Source organism: Tupaia chinensis, unplaced genomic scaffold (genome assembly GCF_000334495.1).
Source record: "Tupaia chinensis unplaced genomic scaffold, TupChi_1.0 Scaffold000416_1, whole genome shotgun sequence".
Taxonomy (NCBI): Eukaryota; Metazoa; Chordata; class Mammalia; order Scandentia; family Tupaiidae; genus Tupaia; species Tupaia belangeri.
In genome coordinates, this window is record NW_006159921.1 from 1,709,815 (window position 1) to 1,735,780 (window position 25,966).

The following is a 25,966-nucleotide window of genomic DNA, read 5'->3' on the forward strand; positions in this document are numbered from 1 at the left end:
GCCAATCTTTTTCTGAGCCCTGAATCTGAGAGCTCCCTGAAGTCCATCTGGTTTGGACCCAGAGAAGAGGCCAAGGGCATTCTGGGAAGGAGCCACTGGTTCTCACCTCCTCCTTCCTCTTCCCAAGCCCATTCCTCTAGATCCTAGAGCCAAGCCCATGGAGAGACCTGGAGAACCCTGGGGAAAGCATGTGGCCCACCCTTGGTCTTCCCCTGCCCCCTGCCCATACCCACACCCTGCTCCCCTCCCCCAGCCAGGGGCCCTGGGCTGGGCAGCTTCCTGCCTTCCCCATGGGGAAAGCGGGGGTGGCATGCAGGTGGGCGGGCCCCGTGCCCACATCCGGTGGCTGCCAGAACCTCCCCTAGGAGCCTCTTTCCCTCCACTCCTCCAAGCCCCCTTTCTCTCCTGCACCAAGGCACCTAGGCCCTGCCTGAGGACCCTGATCCTCACCACCACTCTACCCCACTCTTGGTCCCTGTGGGCCCTGTGGAGTGCCAGTGCCCCTACCTGTGATCCCCATGCTGTGCCGAAAGCAAGCCTGGTCTGCAGGCTGGGGTTGGAGGAGGGGTAGCCTGTGGGGTGCTGAGTGCAACTGTCTAGGTGGAGGGCGTAGTAGTGTGTGGGCCTGGGACCTCATGGCCTCCCTGGGGAGCACACATAGAGGAGCCGTGACTCGGTCTAAATGTCCAGAGGGAAGTGAATTCTCAGGGCTGGGGCGGGAGCGGGGCTTAGAGATGTCCTTTTCTTGCACTAGAATTCAAAGATCCCTGTTTTGAGCACTCAACGAAGACGTGGTCAGGGAACTCTTATCTCCTGGGGTCACCCCCAATGCCCTGAGTCAGTCCCAGACACTTGAATAGTCCCCTGGAGCTGGTGCCGAGGGGGACAGGGCAGGCCGGGAGTCCGGAAGCCACCTGCCCAGGCCAGGGTGTGAGGTGGTCTCTTCAGCCCCCACTCGCCAATAACCAGCCTTGTCTCTGGTTTCCTGTCATTCTGTCCTCCCCAGGGAAGGGAGGGGCGTGCTAATCTCCACTGCGGTGTGGGGGCGGGCTCCAAGACCGTTGGGCGCCCTGAGATCTGGCCCACGTGGCCTCGGGGTTATAAGCCCTGCCCGCCCTGAAGGGAACCCCACTTCGGAGCCGGGAGCACAGGGCCTTCTCCCCTTAGCCCTGCAACATCAGGTAAGGCAACCTTCACTTTGACCCCAGACGGGAGCTCCTCAACTTGGCCCCAGGGGCCATGAGGGGCTTGGGGTGCAGGCTCTGGGTGGAGACGCTTGGGGTGGGGTTCAGAACTGGGTGCCAAGGCTTACTAAAAAGGCTTTAGGCAAAGAGGTGCCATCATTCTCAGTTCTTCCTGCCTGAGGGGAGGTGGGACAGCTCTCAAAACCCTCTCTAGTCAAGGAGGGTAAAATGGAGCCTGGCTCCCAGCTAAAGAAAGGGTGCCAACAGCTCCAGGGGAGCAGAGCTGGAGAATAAGATGGGAAAGGCAGAGGGCAGGCGGAGGCCGAAGTGAGAATGGTGTCAGCCAGAGACACTAAGCGGCTTCTGCCCAGCATGGCCACCATGTCTATTCAGTACTCTCGGGCTCCTACCTGGGGAGCAGCACCCACCAGGCAGTAGGGAGTCAGGACCTTGGACTAGTGGGGAGGCTGGGGACTGAGGCCTGTGGGGTCACGATGCTGGGCTAGTGGGGGGTCAGGACCTGGGCTGGTGGGGGGAGGCTGAGGACCAAGACCTTGGGGAGGTCAGAACCCTGGGCTCTGGACTAAGACCTTGGGGGGTCAGGATCCTGGGCTGGCGGGAGCCTAGGGACTGAGGCCTTGGTGGGGAGGGAGCTGTGGCTGCCTGGGAGGGACCCTGGAAGATGGTTAGTATGGCTGTGAGGGGCCAGCTAGGGGGTCAGAGAACTGGGGGTTGGGGTGAGGTCTCCAGAGTAGCAGTGGCCTTTACCTGAGTGTCCTTAAAAGTGGGGGTAGGGGTGGGGTGGGGTGGAGCCTTAGGGGGAAGGGAAGAGGGAACTAAAGAGGAAGTGGGGGAGGGAGGTAGAAGAGGCAAGTCTGGCGCCATGCTGAGTCACCGCCCACAAGGCCCAGGGCGGGCCCTTTGGGGGCCAGGGGCAGAGGAGGGGGTCTTAGGATACTGTGGAGGGGGCTGGGGGCCTCTTGAAGCAAGACTCAGGAAGAAGAGCGGGCGGCCTGAAGAGTCCACGCGGACGGACAGACAGACAGTGCAGTCACCCATAAAGTAGAAAGCACTACTAACAGCAATGGAGGGTGTAGTGTTTCCTACTTTATGGATGAGTGTACTGTGGGCTTCGGAGACCACCCACCGCTGCCGCCCGCCACCGCCGGCTTCCATGCGCAGCCCGCTGTGCCAGGTGAGCACCTCCCGAACCGTCCTCTCCCTGCCCAGACCCCTGAAAGGCCTCCACTGTCCCCCACAGCGCTGCCCTTCCTGCCTCTGGATCACTGGGAAATGCCACAGCAGCTCTTCTGCTGCCCTGAAGTGTGGGAGGGTGCAGGGAGGATGTGGGGAGGGCAAGACCCCTGACGCAACAGCCACCATCGGCCATCGGCAGAGGAAGGGGTGGAAACGAAAAGGAAGAGGTGGAAAAGAAGGGTAGATGGAGGGACGGATGGCGGTGCAGGCCCCACCACTAATAAAGAATGGACTCTGCTCTTTGTCTGAGACTCTGTTTCTGGGGTGGGGGCTGAGTGGGGTAACAGGCACACAGAGGGGCTGGGGTGAGAGTCACCCTCACTGTCCCAGGGGACATGGGTTCCACTTCACCTGTGAGGTTAGAAGAGGGCTCCCACAGGCTGTACCTGGAGGAGGGAAGGGCCTGGGCTGCGGGGAGGACCTCGGCCATGGGAGGAAAGGGGGTAGAATGTGAAGGGGCAAGGAGAAGAGGGGCTTGCCCACATTTTACCTGGCTCTGGCTCTGGTCCGCCCTCCCTTCACTGCACCTCAGACGGAAGGCTGCCTATCTCCTGTTTTAATCCACTCAAGTCTAGGGGGACCCTTGGTAGTAAAAGAACTGGGCAACACCGTGGCACACACAGCATCTTACACGTAGACAAAGGCACACACACATGCTCGCATGCACGTGCATTTACACACAGAATCCCGTATGTGCATGACAGCAACAGATACAATGACACACACACAAGTGATGTGGCTGGCATGCCATACAATGACACAAATGTACACATACCCAGGGTATTATTATTATTTTTTTTTTTTAGAGATTTTTGCTATATGTTTGCTTACTATAGAGACAGAGACAGCAAGTGAGAAACCACCCTCCAGGACAGCCACACTGCAATCTGTTTTCCTCGACTCTCCTCTCGGGATCTTGGGCACACATACACACGTGCCTGGTGTGAGTTTTAAGTTGCAGGATCCAGGACTCAAACCACAGTCGATTACGTGAGAGTCTGGCAATGTAATCATTACGCCATCTGCTAGTCCCCACCCAGGGCATTTTTAAAAAGAATTACCTTATTTTATTTTATTATTTATTTAATTTTATTTATTATTATTATTATTTTAATTTGACCAGAGAGAGAAAGAGATAGAGAAAGTGAGAAAGCAAGCTTCCAAGTCCAGGACTTGAACTGTGGTTGGCCATATGGGAGTCCACCATCTTAATCACCATACCACTTGCCAGCCCCACTTATATTATTTTTTAAATTATTATTTGTTTAGTTTGACCAGAGAGAGGCAGAGAGAGAAAGGGAAAGTGAGAAAGCAAGCTGCCAGGTTCGGACTTGAACTGTAGTCAGCCATGTGGGAGTCCAATGCCTTAACCATCATGCCACCTGCTGGCTCCATCAGGGCATGTTTTACATATTTAATAGTGTGCACTCATGCAATGATATAAACATGATGCGTCACACAAGAACAAATACATATAGCGAGTTCCACATAAACACAGCAGCCCCACATGTATCATGTACATAGTGATACACACAGAATGATAAATATGAAATAGATACAGGATGACCATTTGTACGCATGTCATTATATGTCATTATGCATGTTTACATGACTAAATATAATGACAAATATAATGACATGTAGTGACATCTATATACATATATCAGGACATATGTGTTGGAATTTGTAAACTCACAATGATAGATTCACATGGACACTGGCAAGTAGACAGATGTTCAGTGACACATAGAAACAGGCATACATATACATTCACACATAACGGCACATACACATACAGAGCCCCTTCACATGTACAGAAATATATGTCTGCGTTGTATTTGCATACTATGAATATGCATGCCTATAGCGGTGTGCATATACACCCTGATGCAAACATCGGCCACACATCATACGGTGGCATGTGTGCTGACCTTCCTTTTAGGAAAAGGAAGGCATCACCTACTCCCAGTGTACACCCCCCACACACACACACCGACCCCTAAGCTCTGGCTGGGGTGGAAACCACGGTCAGAAGCTCTGTGGTTCGGTGCCACTGCTGCTGTCCCTCAGGGTGCCACACGAGGGCCCCCGACCTGGGTGGAGACTGGCTTGTCTGCTGAGTCCCAGGTTCAGAAGGGAGAGGGTCTGCAACTCTTTTTTTTTTTTTTTTAGAGGTTTTTCGCTATAGGGCGCATTCGTTCGCCAGACAGACAGAGACATAGAGAGAGAAAGCGAGAAATCACCCCCCGGGGGTGATTTTCTCCTCCATTCTCCTCTCGTGATGTTGGGCATGCACGCACATGCGCCTGGTGTGAGTTTTAAGCCACTGGGTCCGGGACGCGAACCGCGGTCGACTACGTGGGAGTCCAGCGACATAGCCATTACGCTGAATGCTGGTTCCCGAGGGTCTGCCACTCTTGAAGCCTCTCTCAACACCTCTGTCTCTGGAGACTCCGTCTAGAGTCCTGTCCCCACAAGCTGACTCCTGGATAGGGGAGTTCCCATGTCTTTCCCAAAAGCCATTTTCCCATAGTAAAAATGCCTAAAGCTAGACAGAAGATGAACTTCCTGACAATGAGGAGTGAAGCCAGCCCATCAAGCCATGTGATCTGCCCGGCTAGCTCTGACAGCCGCGCTGCCCCCAGAATGGGGTCAGCCCGGAGGAAGCTGAAGCAGTTCTCAGTTTATTTTAAAATCTCTGTTCTTCGTCTCTACCTTCCTGTTTTCCGCCTCTTGATTTCCGTCCCTCTCTTTGTTTCATCTGGAATCCCATCTTTTCTAATCCTGCCCTTCTTTCAGGCTGGAGCTCTATTCGTCATACCCTCCCCAGTCTCTAGTCTCACCCGGCGTGGGGAGGATCGTCTGCAGCCTCTTTGCCTCTGTGCCCGGAAGGTGCGAGGGCGTGTGGGGATGAGAGGTGGGAGGCCACATGTAGGGGGTGCTGGGCTGGCATCCCGTGAGGAACCTGCTCTTCCTCCATCCGGACCCTGCCAGCCGGTACAGCCCACCAGTCCAGCGCCATCTCCATGGAAACCAGCAGCCGACTTCCTATTGGTGGGTGGGAGGGGAGGAGGAGGGGGAGGGGAGGACTGGTTCTCCTCTGCTCACCACCCCCCCTTCCCATTCTGAGGCTCAGCCCTCCTCCGTGCCTACCGTCTCAGGGCTCCAGGACTGTAAGGGACCCCTGCAGTCCCCAGAGCTGAGGCCGGCAGGGGCAGAGACTATGAGGCAAGCAGCCCATCGACCCAGGCCTCCTTAGGACCAGTCCGGCTGCCCAGAAAGCGAGGGAGCAGCAGTGCAGAGGAGCAGGAGATAAAGAACCACAGCGAACCATTGGGGATCAACCCAGAAGCTCCTGAGGACCCGAGCCAGGCTGAGGGGTCAAGATGGATGGCCAGATTCACGGACACTGACAGACACACAACGGCATCAACACACACAGCTGTACGACACTGACACACTCAGCTACAGCCAGTGACAGCATCGCACACTGCCACAGCCCTGCAGTACAGACACCCACACACAAGAACAACTGGTAACTCTGAAACAGGCACAGACAGCGGCACACGGCACCACCCCCCTCACACGCGTAAGTGGGGGCTCCCATCCTCCAAATACACACAGCACAGCATTGACCCGCACAGACAGACCTGGAGACACACACGCACACCCTCACCCAGGCACTGCTGTCAGTGGCCTCTGCACAGTGGCCTCCCCGCCCCCACAGGAACACCCTCGCTCCTCCACATACACATACCCGCGCACACGCACTGCCGCGAGCAAACATAGCTCACATACCCTGCTCCAGCTCCAGCAGCCCTGAAGCCTCTCGCAGCCTCCTTTGTGGGTTGGGAGGAGCTCAGTCAACCTTGGATGGAGCCTCGGTGAAGCCAAGAGCTATAGGGGAAAGGGTCTGCTCTGGCATGACCCTGGCCAGCCCCCCTACTGGACTGGGGGATGTCCCCTGGCCTGGGTTCTGGGACCCCTTGGCAGTACCATGGAGCAACTGACAACCCTTCCACGGCCTGGGGACCCTGGAGCCATGGAGCCATGGACACTGCCTGCCTGGCAGAGCTGGACTCCAGGCCAGGGGGGTAACCCTGGAAGCTCAGCCCCCGGCATTGCTGATACTCCAGCAGCTCTGCAGGTTAGAGAACGGAGACCCAAGGAGGGTTCCGGGCCTGAGGAAGCCCAGAGCCCTGGGCCTGTGGGCAGCACTGACCCTGAAGGAACAGGACTGTCTGACCTGGGGCAGCAAGCAACGGGCTCTAGACCCAGCTGCCCGAGTCTGGAGGACGAGGAGGTAGAGCCTTTCCCTAAGGTAAGAGAGCTTACCTCTCTGTGTGTCTTGCTGCTGTGTGTGGATGATGGGGTCCGCAAGGCGGGGGATAGGGGGAGCGGGGCCTCTCATCATTCTTGTCAGCCCGGTCAGGAGGTAGGGCAAGAAATGCAACCCCACTACCCACCACTCCTTTTCCCTTGGCTTGTTTCTGTCTGTGGGTCTGTCTCTGTGACTATCTGTCCTCCTTCCATTGGGCAGGAATTTCAGTGGCTCCATTTTATTTTTTTTTTTCATTTTGTCCCTCCGACTCTTCGGCCTGTCTGTCTATATCTGGTCCTGTCCCTGCCCCGACTCCCTCTCTCTGTGTGTCTGTCTGTCTGTCTGTCTGTCTCCTCCTCTACAAGTCTCTGTTCTTGGGGGCTGGGGAGTCTCAGCGTATATGGAAGTATATGGTCCGGTGGGGGAAGATTCAGGGGAAGGGGTTCAGTGCTGGGCTGAGCCAGGGAGGACCAGCTTTGGGATGGTCATGAGCAGCCTCCTGCAGAAGGTGGAGGGACCAGGACTTCAGGGGTATCTCTGGAGGGATTGGCATGGGATCTCAAGCTGGCATTTCCCAAGAGGAGAAGATGTGCAGGGATGGGAAGGATCAGGGAACAGCAGAGAAGGCTCCAAGATTGGGAGGAGGTGCCAGTGGGTAGGGAGGACGGGTCAGCCTCTTGTCCTAGGCCTCTTGTGCCGCTCTCTGAACCTTCTTATCTTCGTGTCTCCTAAGACTTGGAGGGAGTATATGCTTCCATGTAGGAGGCTCTGAATGAATGGGTGGGCTCCTGAGGTACTACTGTTCCCTGTCCTTTCCCATACCAGGCAAAGCTGAACATGGGCTTCGGGGAGAGGCCCAATTTGGAGCTTCTGAGGGCCCTGGGGGAGCTGCAGCAGCGCTGTGCCATCCTTAAGGAAGAAAACCAGATGCTGGTGAGGCTTGCAGAGCAAGGTCCTGGGTCCTCTGCCTCAGTGCACTCCTCCCCCCAACATCCCTTCAGCTGGGGGCTCCATGGAGGTGGCATAATCCAAGTTCCAGAGAGGGCTAATCCCAAGGACTCCACTGTGAGCCCAGGGCTCTGGCCCACGGTCTAGACAGGTTTGGGTCTGTGGGGTGTTCCACACATGCCCCAATTCTGGCTAACCCCTTGTCAGAGAAAGAGCAGCTTCCCTGAGACAGAGGAGAAGGTGCGGAGGCTGAAGAGGAAGAACGCGGAGCTGGCTGTCATTGCCAAGCGCCTAGAAGAGAGGGCCCGGAAGCTGCAGGAAACGAACCTGAGAGTGGTGAGCACAGGAGGCATCTGTGGAGGCTGGGTGACCAGGGAAGGCGGGATCTAGGAGCTGAGGCTGAGGAGTCAGACTCTTAACACCCAGGAATACCCAGGGGTGCAAGAATCCAGGGGCTGAGGAGTAGAAAGGGCCAAAGCTGGCCAAGCCAGGAGGCTGAGGGTTTTGGAGCTACAGGAGGGAGAGTGGGCTGGGAGGAGAGGCTCCTGAGCGGGAAGGGAGCAGCATTCTGCATCACCACGTGTTGGTGCTGGCTGCAGCCTCCCGCTGAGCTCATCTCAGGGGGAAAGAGCTGTAATGGGGGGGGTAGGAAGAAGACCCATCACAGTGGCAGCCTTGAATTAGCAGCATCCTTTAGGCCTAAACTGATGTGGAGTTAACCCTTGTCCTGCTTGGGAACTACCGGGATGGGGTCTAGGGAGGCTGCTGGTCAGTCCTCTGAGACCCAAAACAGGGTAGAAGCAAGAGACCATGCTTTTCATCCTACCTCCTCTTTTGGGAGGAGCCGAGGCATGGGAGAAGTGTCTCAGCCCTCAGGTGACTATTGGCCTTACCCCTCCTCTGGCTAGGTGAGTGCCCCAGTGGCCCGTCCCGGGGCCAGCTTGGAGCTGTGCCGGAAGGCCCTGGCCCGCCAGCGAGCTCGGGACCTGAGTGAGACAGCCAGCGCCCTGCTGGCCAAGGACAAGCAGATTGCTGCCTTGCAGCGGGAGTGCAGAGAGCTACAGGCCAGGCTCACCCTGGTGGGCAAGGTGTGGGCAGGCCCTGGTCATCCCTTCCATCTCAGCCCTCCACAGGGTCCTCTGCCTGGCATGTAGGATTTGGACGGGATGTTAATGAGATGCAAATGAAGTAGAAGGGGAGTAGGTTTCCCTGGCAACCGCCCAGGTGGGAGTGGCGGGGGAGGAGCCCGAACTGAAGAGGGTGGAGCCACGAGTCCCAGACTGGGCATTTCTGTGCTCTAGGCTTGTGGCTGTGTGCTGGTGAGTCTGAAACTAGGAATCCACACATACCTCACACTTTGGTGAAGGGATAGTCCCAAGGCATTTAGCACAGCGCCGCGCGCGCCGTCAGTGCCCAGGAAAGGATTTACTGTGAATGCCTGTACATGGGCTAGCAAAAGCATGTGGCCGCATATGCATGCACGTAAGACCAGGCATGCCTGCATGGGAGGGTGTGTACATTCCCGCGCACCCGAGCCCCTCCAGCATGGTGGAAGGTAGACTCTGCTGGGGTCGGGGCGGGGTAAGCAGAAATTAGGTCTGATTCCCCTTGCGTCCCGCACTGTTCCCCCACTCCAGGAGGGTCCCCAGTGGCTCCACGTGCGGGACTTCGACCGGCTGCTCCGCGAGTCCCAGAGGGAGGTGCTGCGGCTGCAGAGGCAAATCGCCCTGCGCAACCAGCAGGAGCCACCCCTGCCAGCCCGGCCCCGGGACCCCACTGTCCCCTCCAGGGCCGGGGCGCCGGCCCCAGGGGCTCCAGGAGAGGTGAGCGCCGGCGCAAGCGCAGGTGTGTGGGTGTGTGCAGATCGGGAGGAGGGTAGCTGCAACCCCAGGATCTTTTGCAGCGCGCTCAAAGCCCCAAGGATCTGGTGGTAGCGTGAGCACTCCAGGCACTAGGGAGGTTTCCTGACCTGAGGCAGGATTCCCCTCCAAACGTCCTGCGCTCGTACCTGCGCCGCTCCCGCCCCCGGGGGTTCCTGGGTTCCGGCCTCTGCAGGCCTGCGTCCCGCTGGGCCCGCCTGGCCGCCCCTGCCGCGGCGCCAGTGGTACCTCCCGGCAGCAAATCCCTGGTTGCCCTGGCAGCCGCCCGGGGCCCAGCCCGCGCCGCCTTCTCCCGCCGCCTCCGTAGAGCGGGGACGCCCCCTTCAGCGCCCGCCCGGCAGGCCAGGCCTGGGCCCGGCTATTCGGGGGGACCGCCCCCGGCTCCAGGTACAGGCGACCCTCACTGAGCGTGGGACGTAGGCAGTCCCTGTCCCGAGGGCCAGGGGCCTACTCCAGACCCTCAGAATTTGGGGGTCTGGCTCCTCGCCCACACACTAGGTGGACAGCACCTAGTTCTGTCTCCTGGGAAGAGGGTGGGAGGAGGACCAAGGCCTCCGGGTGGGGGCGGCTGCTTGTTCAGATTTTGCCTCTCTACTGGCCCAGGGAGGGAGACGCACCTCCCATCTGGAGGACCTGTCTCCCCAAAAGTTTGCACGGATAGGTGGGGTGCAGTAGGATGGGTTTGGGGGAGGCCAGGAGGAGGGGTTGGCCAGGCTTGCAGTGCTCTGAGCCAATCACCTATTTGTATGATCCAGAACCCCTAGCTCTGGGAACACCAGCGCCCTGGGGGCCCAAGCAGCCTCCTCATTCTCTGCCATCACTGAAGGACACCAGGACAGTTATTGAGTGCAGAGCAGGGCTGCTGCTGGAAGCTAAAAAGGGAAAGCTTTGGCCTGGATAAAGGACCCGTCTCCCAGGGTGCACGTGGATCCCAGGATCTCAAAGCACTTATGGCTCGGGGACATGGAGTCCAGCCACTGCCCTTCCACATCAGTGGGAGATGATGGCAGGGGGTGGGCAGACAGTCCCTCACCTCCCCCCTTCCTAGGCAGGGATCTAATTGGTGCCTGTGCCGTGGGGGTGAGAACCTTCCACTCACCAGCCGGCTGGGCTAGGGGTAGGCTGCCTGGGGCTCTGTTCTCACGTGCCAGCCCCATGCCCTGGCTATTTCCAGGCCACGCCCCAGGAAGATGTGGACAACCCACCTGTGATCCTAGGGGAGCCAGAGAAACAGCAGAGGGTGCAGCAGCTGGTAAGTCCCAGGTCAAGGGCTGGGGTGACCACCTGTGGGAAGATGGCCTTCTCACCTGAGGAGCCCTCCCTCTGGCCCTGTAGGAGTCGGAGCTCAGCAAGAAGCGGAAGAAATGTGAGAGCTTGGAGCAGGAAGCCCGGAAAAAGCAGAGGCGATGTGAGGAGCTGGTGAGCTCTGGAGGGCCGCCCAGAGGCCAGCTCCTTTGTCCCCCCAGGCCAGCTCTGCCTTCCTCCCTCCTGCCCTTAACAACACACACTGCCTCCTGCTCCATGTGCCCTCCTTTCCTGGCTGATGCAGGGTCCAGGCAGGGAAGGAAGGCCTTGCCTGGGAGAGGACTAAGCTCTTCCTCTCTGTGGGAAGAAGGAAGATGGGATCTGGGCCCCCTCCCCAGAGCTCCTCTGCCCCCACAGGAACTGCAGCTGAGAGAAGCCCAGACTGAGAATGCCCGGCTGGTGGAGGAGAATTCTCGGCTCAGTGGGAGAGCCACGGAGAAGGAGCAGGTACCAGCCCTGCCCAAGTGCTGTGGAGGCCTGAGCTCTTGCTGGGGCCCTGGTTCCTGGGCAAGGGACTTCTCCTCTATCTCCTGAACTGGGATAGAACGTGAAGGGTACTGTTCCCCCTGTTGAGGGAGCTGGTAGGAGAAGACTCACACACCCCGGTCCCTGCCACTGCCCCTTTCAGGTGGAGTGGGAGAATGTGGAGCTGAGGGGCCAGCTCCTGGGAGTGACACAGGAGAGGGACACAGCCCTTCGCAAGAGCCAGGGCCTGCAGAGCAAACTGGAGAGCCTGGAGCAGGTGCTAAAGGTGAGGGGACTGTGCAGGTGGAAGAGAGTGTTGGTTCCTGGCACAGGGAGAGAGTGGGACAGTATATGCCCTTGGTGGGACGCCGGGGTCTGAGGCCCAGTCCTGGGACTGCCAGCCTCACTTGCCTTCTCATCTCAGCCCCTCCTCCCTTTTCTTTTAAAATTTTCCTATAGAGTGTGTGAGCTTGCTGGAGAGAGAGAGAGAAAGAGAGAGAGAGAGAGATGACATGCGTGAGAGGGAATGTGATATCTCACCCCCAGGGGGGTGGCCACACCACAAGTCCCTTCTCCATTCTCCTGCTGTGATTTTGGGTATGCACACACATGCCTGGTATGTTTTTCAAGCTGCTGGGTCTGGGACTCAAACAGCATAGTCAGCCATGTGGGATCCAGATGCCATAACCTCTGTGGCACCTGTTAGCCCCCTTTTTTTTTTTTTTTTTTAGTTTGTTTACTTATTTTTTCCATGAGTGAGTCAGAGAGAGATGGGACTTCCAAAAGGGCCTTAATGCTATGATCCATTTTGGCTCCCTCATAGAGATCTCTAGACACGAACTTAGAACCTTTCGGTTTGGATCATCCTCACAGAGCATTGCGTTTTACTGCTGCACCACTGTACGGCCCCCACCTCACTTTCCCTTTCAATAGAGGGGGTCTGGAGTGGATGGTGTGTGTGGCCCTCTCATCTGAGATCATTCACAGAAACGGCAGAGTGGAGGGTTCTGGTCTTGACCCAGCTCTTATATTTTTCAGCACATGCGGGAGGTGGCCCAGCGGCGGCAGCAGCTGGAGGTGGAGCATGAGCAGGCTCGACTCAGCCTGCAGGAGAAGCAGGAGGAGGTCCAGAGGCTGCAGCAGGTGGGGCAGGAGTGAGGGAAGGGTGCTAGGCTGCTGGACCCCCACTTCACCATCCATTCATCCACAAGCATTTGCTGAGCACCCACTGTGTGCCAGGTGCTGTGCTCGGTCCTAGGCAGACAACCATGAGCCAAGACCAGGTCCTTGACCAATCAGCAGGAGGGCAGATCCATGAGTGAGATGATTTCAGACACTGACAAGCACAGCGGGGGAGAGGAGCAGGGCGATGTGACAGAGAGGGCCTGGGAAAGGCTGAGGAGCCAGTGTAGAGAGGTCCCCAGGAAAGGCTTCCCTGAGGAGGTGACAATCCATCAATCCTTGAGCTGATCCATCAAGGCAAGGTAGGGGGAGGAGACAGGCTAATACTCTGTGTCAAGGAAGAGCTGAGGGGTCCAAGACCAGTGTGGCTAGAACATAGCAAGGGATGGACAGAGCAGCAGGAGTGGGCAAGAGCTGGACCCTGTAGGGCCTTAAAGGCCATGGGAAGAGTTTGGATATTTCTATTGAGTGATAGAAGCTGTTCGAAAAGTCCTAAGCAGGGGAGTAACAGGACCTGCTTCTTCATCCCGAGACCACTTTGGTGGCACTGTGGAGGATGGACTATGGCAGTGGGCACAGAGCAGGGCAACTGGCTGTTAAGGGCAGTGGTCCAAGAGGGTCATGATGATCGTCTGGACCAGGGTGCAGGCAGTGGAGATGGAAACGGGTGGGTGGATTTGAAACACCTTTTAGAGATGAAGCTGCTGAGGCTCACTGTGGGATTCCAGGTGAATCCCTGCTCTGTCACCCTTTTGCCACATAAACCCTGGAGAAGGGTGTGCCTTTCACTCACCCGGTGAAGCATGAAGGGACAGCAGATTTGAAACCCTGCCTTTCTGGGTTCTGTTCCCGCCAAGTTTGGGTTGGGTGTTCAATGGTTCATGGAGTCGTCCATGGATAGCTGGGTAAAAGGGTCTGGAGTTACAGGGAAGCTGCTCTCGGAGATACTTGGAGTCATCCGTGGGCTTAGTGGTGAGACCAGATGGGACCCCTTGGGAGAGAGCAGAGAGTGTACAGTGGGCCCAGCACCGAGTCCTGAGTCAGGCTCAGCCCTTCTTGACCCCTGTATCTTCTAGTCTAAGGGTTCAGGGTGAGAGTTTGGGAGCAGGAAATCCTTCAACCTCCCCCTTCCCAATTCCCCGTCCTTTGTTTCCTTCCCTTTTTTCTTTCTCCTCCATTCCTCCTTTCTCCTTCTCCCTCCTCTCCCTCCCTTGCACTCCCTCTACTCCACCCGTTCCTGTCCTTCCCTGTTGGCAATTTGTCTCCTCCCACCTCTAGGCCCAGGCAGAAGCCAAGAGGGAGCATGAAGGAGCTGTGCAGCTGCTGGAGGTAGGGTCCCCGGAGGTGGCCATCAGCTCCTCCATGGGAATGGGGGAGGTAGGAAAGCCTCAGAGAGAGCTCTAATGGACTGTGTGCATGGTTGAGGGGCATTGCAGGAGAGGCCCTTAAATGCTGCAGAGCCTGGGGCAACCCGTTCACCATCAGGCTGGTGTCCAGGCTGGGCCACAGCTGGCAAGGGAAATCCTGCATCTGACCGCAGGAATCTCCCATTGCCACCCTCCTCAGAGGCTGCCTTCGCCCTGAATTGTCCTCGCACTTAGGAACTGCTCAGTCACTCCTGGGAGCTGATGGATGGTGCCCACTTAGGCCCCTCTTTCTCTCCCTCCCTCTCTGGGTTCATGACCTACAGGGCTAAGGGTTCTAACCTTCCTCTGCGCTTTCCTTTCCTGCCACAGTCTACCTTGGATTCCATGCAGGTACATCCTCCTTGTCTCCCCACCTCCCTGGGGTATCCCCTTCCCACACCTCAGGGGGGCTGAGCTTTGTCTCTCCCCTCAGGGTCCAGATGGTCCCAACTCTCAGGGCCAGTAGAGGGGCTGTCACTGGTAGCAGACCTGAGAATCCATAGATGGGCTGGGGTTCCTCATACGGGCCAGCGCCTCATCCCAGACCTCGGCTGTGCCAGGCAGCCATGGGCCCGTCCCTCCTCTAGCCACTCAGAGTTCATCACCAGTGAGCTCAGGATGCTCGTGATACTGGCCAAGGGGAGCCCCTGGCATTGGGCTCTCCTGCTACGAGAGAGAAGTTCTTGTCCTGTTATGAAGGTGGCCCAAGCTTCCCTGTAGGAGCACTTGCCCACCTCTCAGAGGGCAGAGATTTGGGTCACTGTCTGTGGGAGGGTGTCAGAGATGAAGCTGAGAAACTCCCGAGGTGATGCTGCTGGTGATGGGGGAGTAGGAACAATCCTAGGAGTACCCTGGCCTGGGGCAGCAGTGAGGGCTGGGGGTACAGCCGAGGAGGGCTGGGGGGAAGATGTTCTTCGGCCTTGGGCTTTGCCCTCAGTGGGGCGGTCAGGCCAGAGTTGGCGCCCGGACTTGAGGGCTGGGCAGATGTGACGTGACGCCTGGTGTGGAGAGGAGCCCTGCCAGGCCTGGTGGCTCATGGTGGGTCTTGGCCCAGGCCCGTGTCCGAGAGCTCGAGGAGCAGTGTCGCAGCCAAACAGAGCGCTTCAGTCTCCTGGCGCAGGAACTCCAGGCCTTCCGCCTGCACCCTGGCCCTTTGGATCTGCTCACTTCTGCCATGGGCTGCAGTGCCCTCGGGGACCGCGCACCACCCCCTTGCTGCTGTTCCACCCCCCAGCCCTGCCGGGGGTCCGGCCCCAAAGGTAAGATGGACCCCACTGACATTGAGCTGAAATCCTCAGGCCTGGAGGTTTTATTCTTTTAATAATTATTTTATTTAACTTTATTTATTTTAATTTGACCAGAGAGGGACAGAGTGAGTGAAAGAGAGAGATAGAGAGAGGGAAAGTGAGAAAGTAAGCTGCCAAGTCCAGGACTCGAACCATAGTCAGCCATGCAGGAGTTCAGCATCCTTAACCACCGTGCCACCTGCCGGCCCCAGGCCTGGAGTTTTTCTGTAGAGCTGGGAGTTCGGAATCAGGCAAGGCCAGCGCCTCACCCAAAGTCGCATAACAAGTTCGAGCCAGGCCCAACTAGAACCAGACTCTGATGGGGAAAAGCAAAGCCCACCGGAGTGACCACCGGGATGGCCTAGGATCTCAGGTCACTGCTCATTTCCCTTCAAGAAGAGCTCTGTGCAGGAACCAGCGGTTGGCGTAATGGCTATGTCGCTGGACTCCCACGTGGTCGACCGCAGTTCGCATCCCGGACCCGGTGGCTTAAAACTCACGCTGGGCGCGTGTGCATGTGTGCCCAAGATCCCGAGAGGAGAATGGAGGAGAAGGGATTGCGACGTGACCATCCCCCCTGGGGGATTTCTCGCTTTCTGTCTCTATGTCTCTCTGTCTGTCTGGCGAGCACACATGCCCTATAGTGAAAATCTCTCCAAAAAATAAAAATAAAAAAAGAGCTCTATGGACCTAGCTGGGACTTGAGTACAAGGAGTCAGCAGCGGACAGGAAGGTTTTGTGAAAACTCATACTTAGGGTCAGTCAGGTCTGGTGGTCCCAGCTCCACTTGCTTAGCAGTGTGATTCTGAGCATGCTGTTTAGCCTCTCTGGGCCGTCATCTCAGTTTTCATAAGACAGGATACATTTCATCAGACTGCCCTTAGTATCATGTGAAATAGGGTAGGCAAATCACTGAGGCCACTACTTTGTAAGTTGTCTCCTAAGTATTTCCCTTTTTGCAAGGAAACCCAGGTGTGGGAGGCCTGACCCTCTTATCCAAGAGGCTCCACCACATCTCCCTGCCCCTCCATAGGCTACAGACCCTGAGCCCACATGCCATCTTCTCTTTAGACCTTGACCTCCCGCCGGGCTCTCCAGGACGCTGTACCCCAAAGTCTTCCGAGTCTGGCCCTGCGACACTTTCTGGAGTCCCTCGAAGGGCAGCCAAGAAAGCAGAATCCCTCTCTAACTCCTCTCGCTCGGAGTCCATCCACAACAGCCCCAAGTCGTGCCCTACACCTGAGGTCAGTGAAGCTGGGGGCTGGGATGCTGGCTTTGACTGGGGGAGGGGAGGTGGCCTTGACACCTCCCACGGTCTCCAGGGGTTGGGTGGCCACTGGTGCCAAGTTGGGAGGTGGAAGGCCTGTGGATTCCTCCTTGTGGGCAGAAAGCTCAGGTGGAGCCTATCCCCTGCTCTTCAGGACCTGCTGTGAGCCTCGACTTGGGGCTATCAGCCCCACCCCTCAGGGGCTCAGGGAGGCCCTGGAGTCCTGGGCTGGAGGGAGGAGACACTGTGGCGCCAGGATTCACCTAATGAGACTGTTCAGAAGAGTCTGTAGCGCAAGCAGATGGCCATGTGAGAATCAGCTCAGGCTCTAGGATTCAAGTCACAGCTCTGTCTTGGGCAAATCGCTGACCCTCGGTGGGCTCGGTTTCCTTCTTGGAATACTGGGGTAAATAAAACCTGCCGTCTAAGGTTGTGAGGGTTACACGACAAGATAATAGGACATGCCTGCCTCAGCGCAGGCCACACAGGGGTGCTGTTGTCAGCTCACGGCTCTTTGCATCACCTCATCCCTCCTGCCACCCGTGAACCCCAGAAGGAGGAGGGGGCAAGTCAGGAGTAACTGCTACTCAGAATGCAGAGCTCAACCCCAGACCTCTGCTGCCCTCTTGTGTGATAAAATGGTGGTGCTGGCTTCAGCTGCAGTCCTGCCAGGGCTGCCCCGTCCCCTCCCTGACTTTGGGAGAGAAGATAAGAGCCTGTTCCCTGGGCCAGCACCCAGGCCAGCCCCAGCAATCTGAACCAAGGTCAGAGAATTGGGGCACCCAGATGTGGGCCAGGCAGGTAGACAGGAAGTTCTGAGCTCCAGAGCTGAATTGCAGGTGCCTTGTCAATGCTAAGACAGGGACTTCTCCAGCCTCTTCTGCCTCGCTACTTCCACCTCTTTATGATCAGGATACTTGGTTGTGTGTTTACCTTAAGGAACCAATTTGCCATTGATGCCCACTCCCCATGCCAGCATGACCTGGCCCTCTCTCAGACAGGGAGGCGGCCTTATTTCGTTGGCTGGTGCAGTAGAGGCAGGGTTCAGGGAGACATCCAGGTTCCACCGCCCCCCAGCCCCTGCCCCCATCCCTGTCTAGGCCAGCTGAACTCTGCCGGGTCCTGCCTGCTCAGGTGCTGATTTAGAAGACATCGGGACTCATTACTGCTGGCCTGGACCAACATGCACACGTGCTCACTTCCCCTCTTCAAAGCAACTGGTCCTCCACTGGCTCAGCCTGGAAACCTGTCTACTTTGGGCCCAGGCACTGGAGAGGAACCAGCCCCCCCCCGCTTTTTTTTACCTCCAGGTGGACACAGCCAGTGAGGTGGAGGAGCTGGAGGCAGACAGTGTCACCCTGCTCCCTGCAGCAACGGAGGGCAGCCGGGGAGGAGCCAGGATCCAGGTCTTCCTAGCACGCTATAGGTGGGCCCCTCACCCTCACTTCTTGCCTCCTACCCCCAGCATTTTGAAGGAGGGCTGGGCCAAGATAGAGACCTTTGGAGATAATGGGAGTGGTGCAAGGATTCCTACTGGGCCTACTCTTCTAACCTGGTTAGCCCAGGCTGGGCGCAGGGAGCGGTTTACTTGGCTAAGGGCAGACAACTGGATCTCCAGAAAGGCTTAGTGTGGGGGTGGGTGGGGGGGTGGAGAGAAGATGGGACTTGAAAGTGGAATGTGGGTCCCTGTCCCCCACCTCTGTACCTCCCCCAACAGCTACAACCCTTTTGAGGGCCCCAATGAGAACCCAGAGGCAGAGCTTCCGCTGACAGCTGGCGAGTATATCTACATCTATGGTAACATGGACGAGGATGGCTTTTTTGAAGGTAGGAGGGTAGCAGGGATTTCTGTCCATTCTCCTGCATTTAAGCTCCTGTTTAAAGACCTCTATCTATCCATCCGTCCCCTCTCCCCAGCATGCTCAGTGCACCATAACCTTTCAGACCCAGCTGAAAGGCATACAGACCTAGCAGCCAATGGGGAGAGAGAGAAAGGAGCCAGACCCGAAGCAGGACAAGACAGGATGTACCACAGTCTGGGTGGTGGACATAGTGTTACGGGGCATTCAGGCTAGACTCATTTTGTGCTGGTCGACAGGAAAGGCATGGTGGTGTTGAACAGTAGTTAAACATGAAGTCAGGCGTGAGCATGGATTCAGTGTTAGACTCCAGATAGGACACCAGATTCCAGAGATGGTGATGGCACGTGGTTAGCAGTTATGGGGCAGGGCGTGAGCTTCAAGGCAATTCTCAGGTTCCTGTGGGAAGCCAAAAGACTCATCCAGCAATTGGGGCAAAGGCCCTTGAGGCTGGGCAACAGGACAGGGCCTGGAAAAGGAATGGTCTCGAAAAATGCCCTCAGGCTAGCCCCGGTCTGGGCAACAGGCTGCATGTTTCAGCAGCGTGGAGGACATACTGCATAGACTGGGATGCGCTGTGGAAGGGGCAGGGTAAGGGCCACCTCTGTGTGTGGAGATTTAGGAAAGGGGTTAGATCTGAGTCTGCAACACCGAAAACTTTGGAGCCTAGATGATTACAAAGAGCAGAGTTCAGTCACTTCCAGGAATATATATATACACACACACACACACATATATCAATCAATATCATATATAATATATTATATATATCATATATAATAAAACCATGTATATCATATATCACATATCGATATCTATCTATCTATCTGTCTATCTATATGAAAAACAAAGAAATAATGCCCAGACACCTATGTTCAAAAAGAGGCCATCAGGAGCAAAAAAAGAGGTGTGTGTGTATAGTTCCTTCTTTCTTCCATGAGAGAGACAGAGAAAGATAGAGACAAAGAGAGGCAGTCCCAGCAGGTCCTCTCACTCTGTGATCCACCTCCAGATCAAGCATGTGCCTGAGCCTGACATGTATAGGGAGGCTTCAGGGCTTGAACTCAGGACCTTCTCATGCAGGTCCAGCAGAAGAGAGCATAGTGTTAATTCTGTGCTACCATTGCTAGCCCCAAAGGGTAAATATTAACTAACCACAAGTTGCTAGAATTCGAACTATATTATCTGGGGCAGATTGGAGTTGATTTTAAGCGTAGATAATTGGATATCATACTCCTTATCACACCTTAGCCAAAGAGCTGGGTGTCTGTTTCATGTCCCTCCTAGTCTGTTCTCAGAGGCAGGAACTCCGGAGCCTGCCTTTGGCCCAGGCTCCTGCTTCAACTTTGCAGGCCATAGATGCTTTGAGTCACAGGCTCCTACCTTTACTCTCACTACCAATGCTAGTGCTTGTATTCATTTCCCAGGGCTGCCGTGACAAATGACCACCAACTTACGGGCTTTAAGCAACAGGCATTTATTCTTGGGGCCAGCAGTTAGCGTAATGGCTATGTCGCTGGACCCCCATGTATTCGACTGCGGTTCACGTCCCGGACCCGGTGGTTTAAAGCTCATGCCGGGCGTGTGTGCGTGCGTGCGTGCATGCCCAAGATCCCAAGAGAAGAATGGAGGAGAAGGGATTGCGGCGTGACCATCCCCCCGGGGGATGATTTCTCGCTTTCTGTCTCTCTGTCTCTCTCTGTCTTTCTGGTGAGTGCATGCGCCCTAAAGCAAAAACCAAAAACCTCTCCAAAAAAAGAAAAAAAAAAAGCAACAGACATTTATTCTTTTGTTGGCCTCTTTTGGAGACCAGAAGTCTTAAATTAAGTGTTAGCAGGACCATACTCCCTCTGGAAGCTCTTGGGGAGAGTCCATTCCTTGTTTCTTGAAGCTTCTGGTGGCTCCAGGCGTTCTTCGGCTTTTGCCTACATTGTTTTAGTCTCTGTGCCCATGGTCACCTTTCTCAGCGTCTCTCCTCGCTGTGTTTCTCCTCTACACTTGTCATTAGATTTAAGACTCACCCAGATAAACTAGGATGATCTATCTCAAGATCCTTAACTTAATTGCATTCATAAAGACACTTTTTCTAAATAAGGTCATAGTCACAGGTTCCAGGGATTAAGAATGGGTGGCCACCATTCAACCCATTACAGTGTTTGTTGTGTTATCTAACTTATTGAGAGTCTCTGTGGTTGCTTCAAGTTTCCTTACTATGTTTTGTTTTTCTGCTGCCATAAGTAGAGAAAGAGAGTAGGGAACACAAATTACTGTTGGGGAAACCCCCACCTTTGCCGCTCAGACCGGCCTATGCTCATCTCTCTGCTCTAAGCCCAAGCCCCTGTTTCCCCTTCCTCCCAATATGGCTCAGCAGCCGCCAGCCAGCCGTCTGTTCCCTGAGAGTTGGCTTCCATCTTTAAGCTGGCCATGATAGTACATGCTGCATGCCTGGCTTCCTTCTTCCTCAGTATTCCTCAAACAGACAACTGTTATAAAATAGTCTATTGTCTCAGTATTCCTCAAACAGACAACTGTTATAAAATAGTCTATTGTCAAGAGAATTGTCGCAGGTAACAAAACTTGTTTGCTGCTGGGCTGACCACCACTCATGCTCCTACACAAGGGCCTACTGTGGGTCCTAACCCCTTTTAGAACCCACAAGTGACTCTTACTCTGAGACTTACACTTTTTTCTCTAAAGATTCTTTCCCTTACATTGATGAGGTGGTTATGGTTGTCCATTTTTCACCAAGGGAAGTAGAGGGGACCCCATCCCCTTGCCCCCCAGGACTGCTGAAAACTCACTATCAGGGAGCCAGAAGGTAGCATAGGGGTTAAGGTGCTGGACTTCCACATGACCAACCATGGTTGGAGTCCCAGACCTAGTGGCTTAAAAATCACACTGGGCACATGTGCGTGCATGCCCAAAATCCTGAGAAGAGAATGGAGAAGGGAGTGCAATGTGGCCCGTGAGCAAACATGCCCTATGGCAAAAACCCAAAAACAAAAAACTCACTATCGAAGCTTTCCCATCACAATCTATTCACTTTTTTAAACTTTTCATATGAAACATTTCAAATGCACAGAAAAATCAAAGAATGGTATAAGGAACACCTATATATGGGGATTTCAAAAAGTTTGTGGAAGGGACTAGCAGGTGGTGTAGTGGTTATGTTGCTGGACTTTCACATGGCTGAGTGCGTTTCAAGTCCCAGATCCCGTGGCTTGAAAATCACATGAGGCTATGTATGTGCAGAGAAGGGATTGTGGCTCGGTCATCCCCCTTGGGGAATGCTTTCTCACTTTCCCTCTCACTGTCTCTTTGTCTCTGTCTAGCAAGTGCATATGCTTTAAGGCAAAAAAAAAAAAAAAAAACCAACCCTAAAAAAAGATGTTTATGGAAAAATGGAATTAAGATATAAGTTTAATTTGCAAAAAAATGTTGAAATCCTTTATAATTTTTTCATTATATACATTTTCCTTTTTTTTTGGAGAGGTTTTTGCTATAGGGTGTGTGCACTCGCCAGACAGAGAGAGAGACAGAGAGACAGAAAGTGAGAAATCACTCCCCGGGGGAATGGCCACACTGCAATCCCTTCTCCTCCATTTTCCTCTCGGGATCTTGGGCACACATGCACACGCACCTGGCGTGAATTTAAGCCACCGGGTCCGGGACTCGAACCACGGTCGACTGTGTGGGAGTCCAGTGACATAGCCACAACTGCTGGTCCCTACATTTTCATTTTTAAAAAATGGTTGTTTAAACTTTATTTATTTATTTTAATTTTACCAGAGAGGGACAGAGAGAGAAAAAATGTAGGAAAGCAAGTTGCCAAGTCCAGGACTCGAACCATAGTCGACCATGTGGGAATCCAGTGCCCTTAACCACCTCACCAGGTGCCATCCCCCATAATATACATTTTCTTTAAATTTGAAGACCCTATGTATACCCACCTACAGTTTTGTGCTGTATTTGTTTTATCCCTATGTAGATTAAATATTATCTTTTTAAAAGATTTATTTATGTATCATTATTTTTAGCTTACTACAGGGCATGTACACTCACCAGAGAGAGAGAGAAAGTGAAAAAGCAAGCTGCCAGGTCCAGAGCTCGAACCGTGGTCAGCCATGTGGGAATCTAGCACCTTAACCACCACGCTGCCCGCTGTCCCCACATTAAACATTTAAAAGCAAATCGTAATTATCATGTCCCTCAGTATGCATCTCCTTGGAACATGCACATCATCCTCATCCTTGCAGCACCAGCCTCATGTGGGAGCCTATTAGAAAAGCAGGATCTCAGCCTCCCCCAGACCTACCTGAATTAGAATCTGCATTTTAACCCAAATCCCCGGATGGCAACAGCCCCACTGCCTAGGATTGGATCCTGGCCCTGGCGGCCTAAAAAACACACTGGACATGTGTATGTGTGGCCAAAATCCCGATACGATGGGGAGATGACAGAAGGGATTGGGATGTGACTGTGCCCCATTGGGGACTGCTTGCTTCTTCTCTAAAGAGCACGCTGAAACAGCCCAACACCAAAAACAACGCCCCATCTCCAGGTGATTCTTATGCATGCTAAACTTTAAGCAGCACTGTCCCATTTAACCAAAGTACCATTGTCACACCTACAGAGACTAACAGTACCTCTGCTCCTGATCTTGACTGCTTTTATCTTGTAAAACCACTGACAGGTAAATGTTGATTTGAACCAAATGCTTAAGATCAATCACTAGCAGTTGCTCAAATGCATTTATTGGACTGGTTTTTCTCTACCTCCTTTCTGTCTTCCCCATCCCTGTCCTTTCCTGTCCCCCCTCTGCCAGGGGAGCTCATGGATGGCCGAAGGGGCCTGGTTCCTTCCAATTTTGTAGAGCGTGTGTCTGATGACGATCTCCTGACCTCCCTCCCTCCGGAGTTGGCCGATCTGTCCCACAGCTCAGGTCCCGAACTCAGTTTCCTGAGCGGAGGTGGGGGTGGCAGCAGTAGCGGGGGCCAGAGCAGCGGGGGACGCAGCCAGCCTAAACCAGAGGAGGAGGAGGATGCAGGGGATGAACTCAGTCTGAGCCCCCCACCGGAGGGCCTGGGCGAGCCTCCTGCAGTGCCTTACCCCCGCCATTTGGTGGTCCTCAAGCAGCTGGCCCATAGCTTGGTGCTGGCGTGGGAACTGCCTCCCGAACGAGTGGAGCTCCGAGGCTTCCATATCTGCGTGAATGGGGAGCTGCAACAGGCCTTGGGGCCTGGGGTGCCCCCCAAGGCAGTACTTGAGAACCTGGACCTGCGGGCCGGGCCCCTCCATGTTTCTGTCCAGGCCCTGACCAGCAAGGGCAGCTCCGACCCTCTGCGCTGCTGCTTGGCCGTGGGCGCTCGGGCTGGCCTGGTACCCAGCCAGCTGCGAGTCCATCGGTTGACAGCCACATCTGCTGAGATCACCTGGGTGCCCAGCAATAGCAACTTGGCCCATGCCATCTACCTCAATGGGGAAGAGTGCCCAGCTGCCCGCCCCAGCACCTACTGGGCCACCTTTTGCCACCTGCGGCCTGGCACACTCTATCAGGCCCGGGTGGAGGCTCAGCTTCCGCCCCGAGGGTCCTGGGAGCCAGGCTGGGAGAAGCTGGAGCAGCGGGCCGCCACTCTACAGTTCACCACACTCCCAGCAGGTATGCGGGCTCAGGCGCCAACGTCCGTAACACTCAGGCCAGGCCATGAGTGTAGGTGGGTGCTCGGGGATATGGCAAATTGGGCTGATTTCTCTGGTGGGGAGTGTCCTAATTGCTGGGTCTGCCGCTGTCCTTCCCCCAGGCCCACCCGATGCCCCCTTGGATGTGCAGATTGAGCCCGGGCCCTCCCCTGGGATCTTGATCATCAGTTGGCTCCCTGTCACCATTGATGCTGCTGGCACCTCCAATGGTGTCCGGGTCACAGGCTATGCCATCTATGCTGATGGGCAGAAGGTATGACTGGAGGACCCACCTGCTATACCCTGGGAGTAGGATGTGACCCTTCTGTGCCATGCTCTAGGCCCTAGTCTCCCTGGTCTGGCACAGAGATGCCCGGGCCTTGGCCTTCGGTCACTGTATGGCAGACTGGTTACGAGTGTGAGCTTTGGGGGCACATGATCAATTTGAACTGCTCCAGAGAAGGAGTACACGAGATGAGTCAGGCGAAGGGCTTAGCACAAGGTTTGGTGCGACGCCAGCCACCCCCGTTGCCGTCATGGCTCACTCTCGGCTCTCTGTCATCCTTCCTGTCTTGTGTGCCTTTTACCCTGCAGATCATGGAGGTGGCCTCACCCACAGCAGGCAGCGTGCTGGTGGAGTTGTCTCAGCTGCAACTGCTGCAGGTGTGCCATGAGGTGACCGTGCGCACCATGTCGCCCCATGGCGAGTCGGCCGACTCCATCCCGGCTCCCATCACACCAGCGCTGGCTCCAGCCTGCCTGCCAGCCAGGAGCTCCTGCCCCTCACCACGACCAAGCCCAGAGGCCAGACCACTCATTGCCCCAGCCTCCCCAAGGCCTGGAGACCCCAGCTCTCCCCTCCGGCGCCCGGGCCCCTGTGGAATTCAAGAGCCTCCGGGGGGCCCTCCATCAAGCCCTCCCAGAGAGATGCCAAAAGGAACCGAAGGGGAACTTCCAGTGCCTGGCTGCCAGGTACCCTGTCTGGGCACTGAGGGAGCGTGTGCAGGCTGGGAGGAGGACCTGGGACTCGGGCTCTTCCTCAGGACCTTCCATTCCAGGAGGAGGCAGCTGGGACAGCTGTGCTGGGTGCTCCAGAGGAGAGGAGGGCTGGCTCGCCAGCCCAGGGCGAGAGTGGCCCTGGCCCCATAGTTCCCTCGCTGGCCAGACAGGAGGCCGAGTGGACTGAGGGAGAGGCCCACCTTGCACCCCACTCCACCCAGGGAGTGCCAGCTCAAAGGGCACCGAATACTGAGGCCTGCCTCAGAGGAGATACAGGGTCCGGGTTGAGACCCCAGGCTGAGGTAGGTGCTAGAGACACATGGTACCACCCCCAAGAACGGGGCCCTGCCTTTTCTCAGTCCAAATCTGCCCTTTCTGTGTGACCTCTCTTCTGGGCCACCTCTGACCCTTTGTGCTGCCTGTCTGTCACATTTGTCTTTCCAGATTTCTCTCTCGTGTCTGGTTCCAATCCTTCTTCTGCCACCACCCCCGCCCCCATCGTGCATATCTCTCATTCTGGACAAGGTTCATGCTCCCTCTGCTGAGCCCCTTTGATTCTGACTGGGGCTGGCCATGCCTGCAGCCCTCTGTCCCCCCTCACTGACCTTCCCGTTTCTCCCTCCTTGTCTGGTCTCTCAGAGGGAGGACACAGCAGAACTCGGGGTTCGTCCTGCGAACTCCCTTGTGGACCATGGTCGCAATTCAGACCTGTCAGACATCCAGGAGGAGGAAGAAGAGGAGGAGGAAGAGGAGCTGGGTGTCAGGACTTGTTCCTTCCAGAAGCAGGTTGCTGGCAACAGCATCAGGGAAAATGGGGCCAAGGTAACAGGGTGGGAAGGGCTGGTAGGCCCCAGACCTCAGGCTCCCAGGCCTCCACTCCATGTCAGCAGCTGTTCCAGCCGCCACTGAGTGCCAGCAACAATCTACG

At 55.6% G+C, this 25,966-nt stretch overlaps 2 protein-coding genes, 1 long non-coding RNA gene and 1 other non-coding gene across 4 annotated transcripts in view; 3 read left to right on the forward strand and 1 right to left on the reverse strand.

Annotated features, from left to right (window-relative positions):
* Positions 1-25,966, forward strand: part of SKA2 (spindle and kinetochore associated complex subunit 2) — a 1,094,818-nt gene that overhangs the window by 824,838 nt on the left and 244,014 nt on the right. The gene's annotated exons all lie outside the window — the stretch shown is intronic.
* MIR142 (microRNA mir-142) lies at positions 2,241-2,299 on the forward strand. Its single transcript, NR_129363.1, has one exon. It is a non-coding gene; the product is annotated as a microRNA mir-142 (primary transcript).
* The window catches only part of TSPOAP1 (TSPO associated protein 1), a 28,813-nt gene continuing 8,415 nt past the window's right edge, over positions 5,569-25,966 (forward strand). Inside the window, exons 1-21 of the mRNA XM_006154649.3 lie at positions 5,569-6,762; positions 7,588-7,695; positions 7,918-8,046; positions 8,619-8,798; positions 9,348-9,533; positions 10,765-10,842; positions 10,926-11,009; positions 11,253-11,342; positions 11,524-11,646; positions 12,399-12,503; positions 13,821-13,871; positions 14,279-14,299; positions 15,003-15,207; positions 16,306-16,478; positions 17,812-17,927; positions 18,219-18,328; positions 23,186-24,019; positions 24,162-24,313; positions 24,634-25,011; positions 25,098-25,340; positions 25,678-25,860. Of these exons, the coding sequence (XP_006154711.1) occupies positions 6,439-6,762; positions 7,588-7,695; positions 7,918-8,046; positions 8,619-8,798; positions 9,348-9,533; positions 10,765-10,842; positions 10,926-11,009; positions 11,253-11,342; positions 11,524-11,646; positions 12,399-12,503; positions 13,821-13,871; positions 14,279-14,299; positions 15,003-15,207; positions 16,306-16,478; positions 17,812-17,927; positions 18,219-18,328; positions 23,186-24,019; positions 24,162-24,313; positions 24,634-25,011; positions 25,098-25,340; positions 25,678-25,860 (3,873 nt within the window). The 5' untranslated portion in view covers positions 5,569-6,438. The remainder of the gene's footprint in view (positions 6,763-7,587; positions 7,696-7,917; positions 8,047-8,618; positions 8,799-9,347; positions 9,534-10,764; positions 10,843-10,925; positions 11,010-11,252; positions 11,343-11,523; positions 11,647-12,398; positions 12,504-13,820; positions 13,872-14,278; positions 14,300-15,002; positions 15,208-16,305; positions 16,479-17,811; positions 17,928-18,218; positions 18,329-23,185; positions 24,020-24,161; positions 24,314-24,633; positions 25,012-25,097; positions 25,341-25,677; positions 25,861-25,966) is intronic.
* The window catches only part of LOC102478462 (uncharacterized), a 3,978-nt gene continuing 1,315 nt past the window's right edge, over positions 23,304-25,966 (reverse strand). The window contains exons 2-3 of the long non-coding RNA XR_335430.3: positions 23,470-23,564; positions 23,304-23,380 (exon numbers count right to left, since the gene is read on the reverse strand). This is a non-coding gene — a long non-coding RNA (uncharacterized LOC102478462). The remainder of the gene's footprint in view (positions 23,381-23,469; positions 23,565-25,966) is intronic.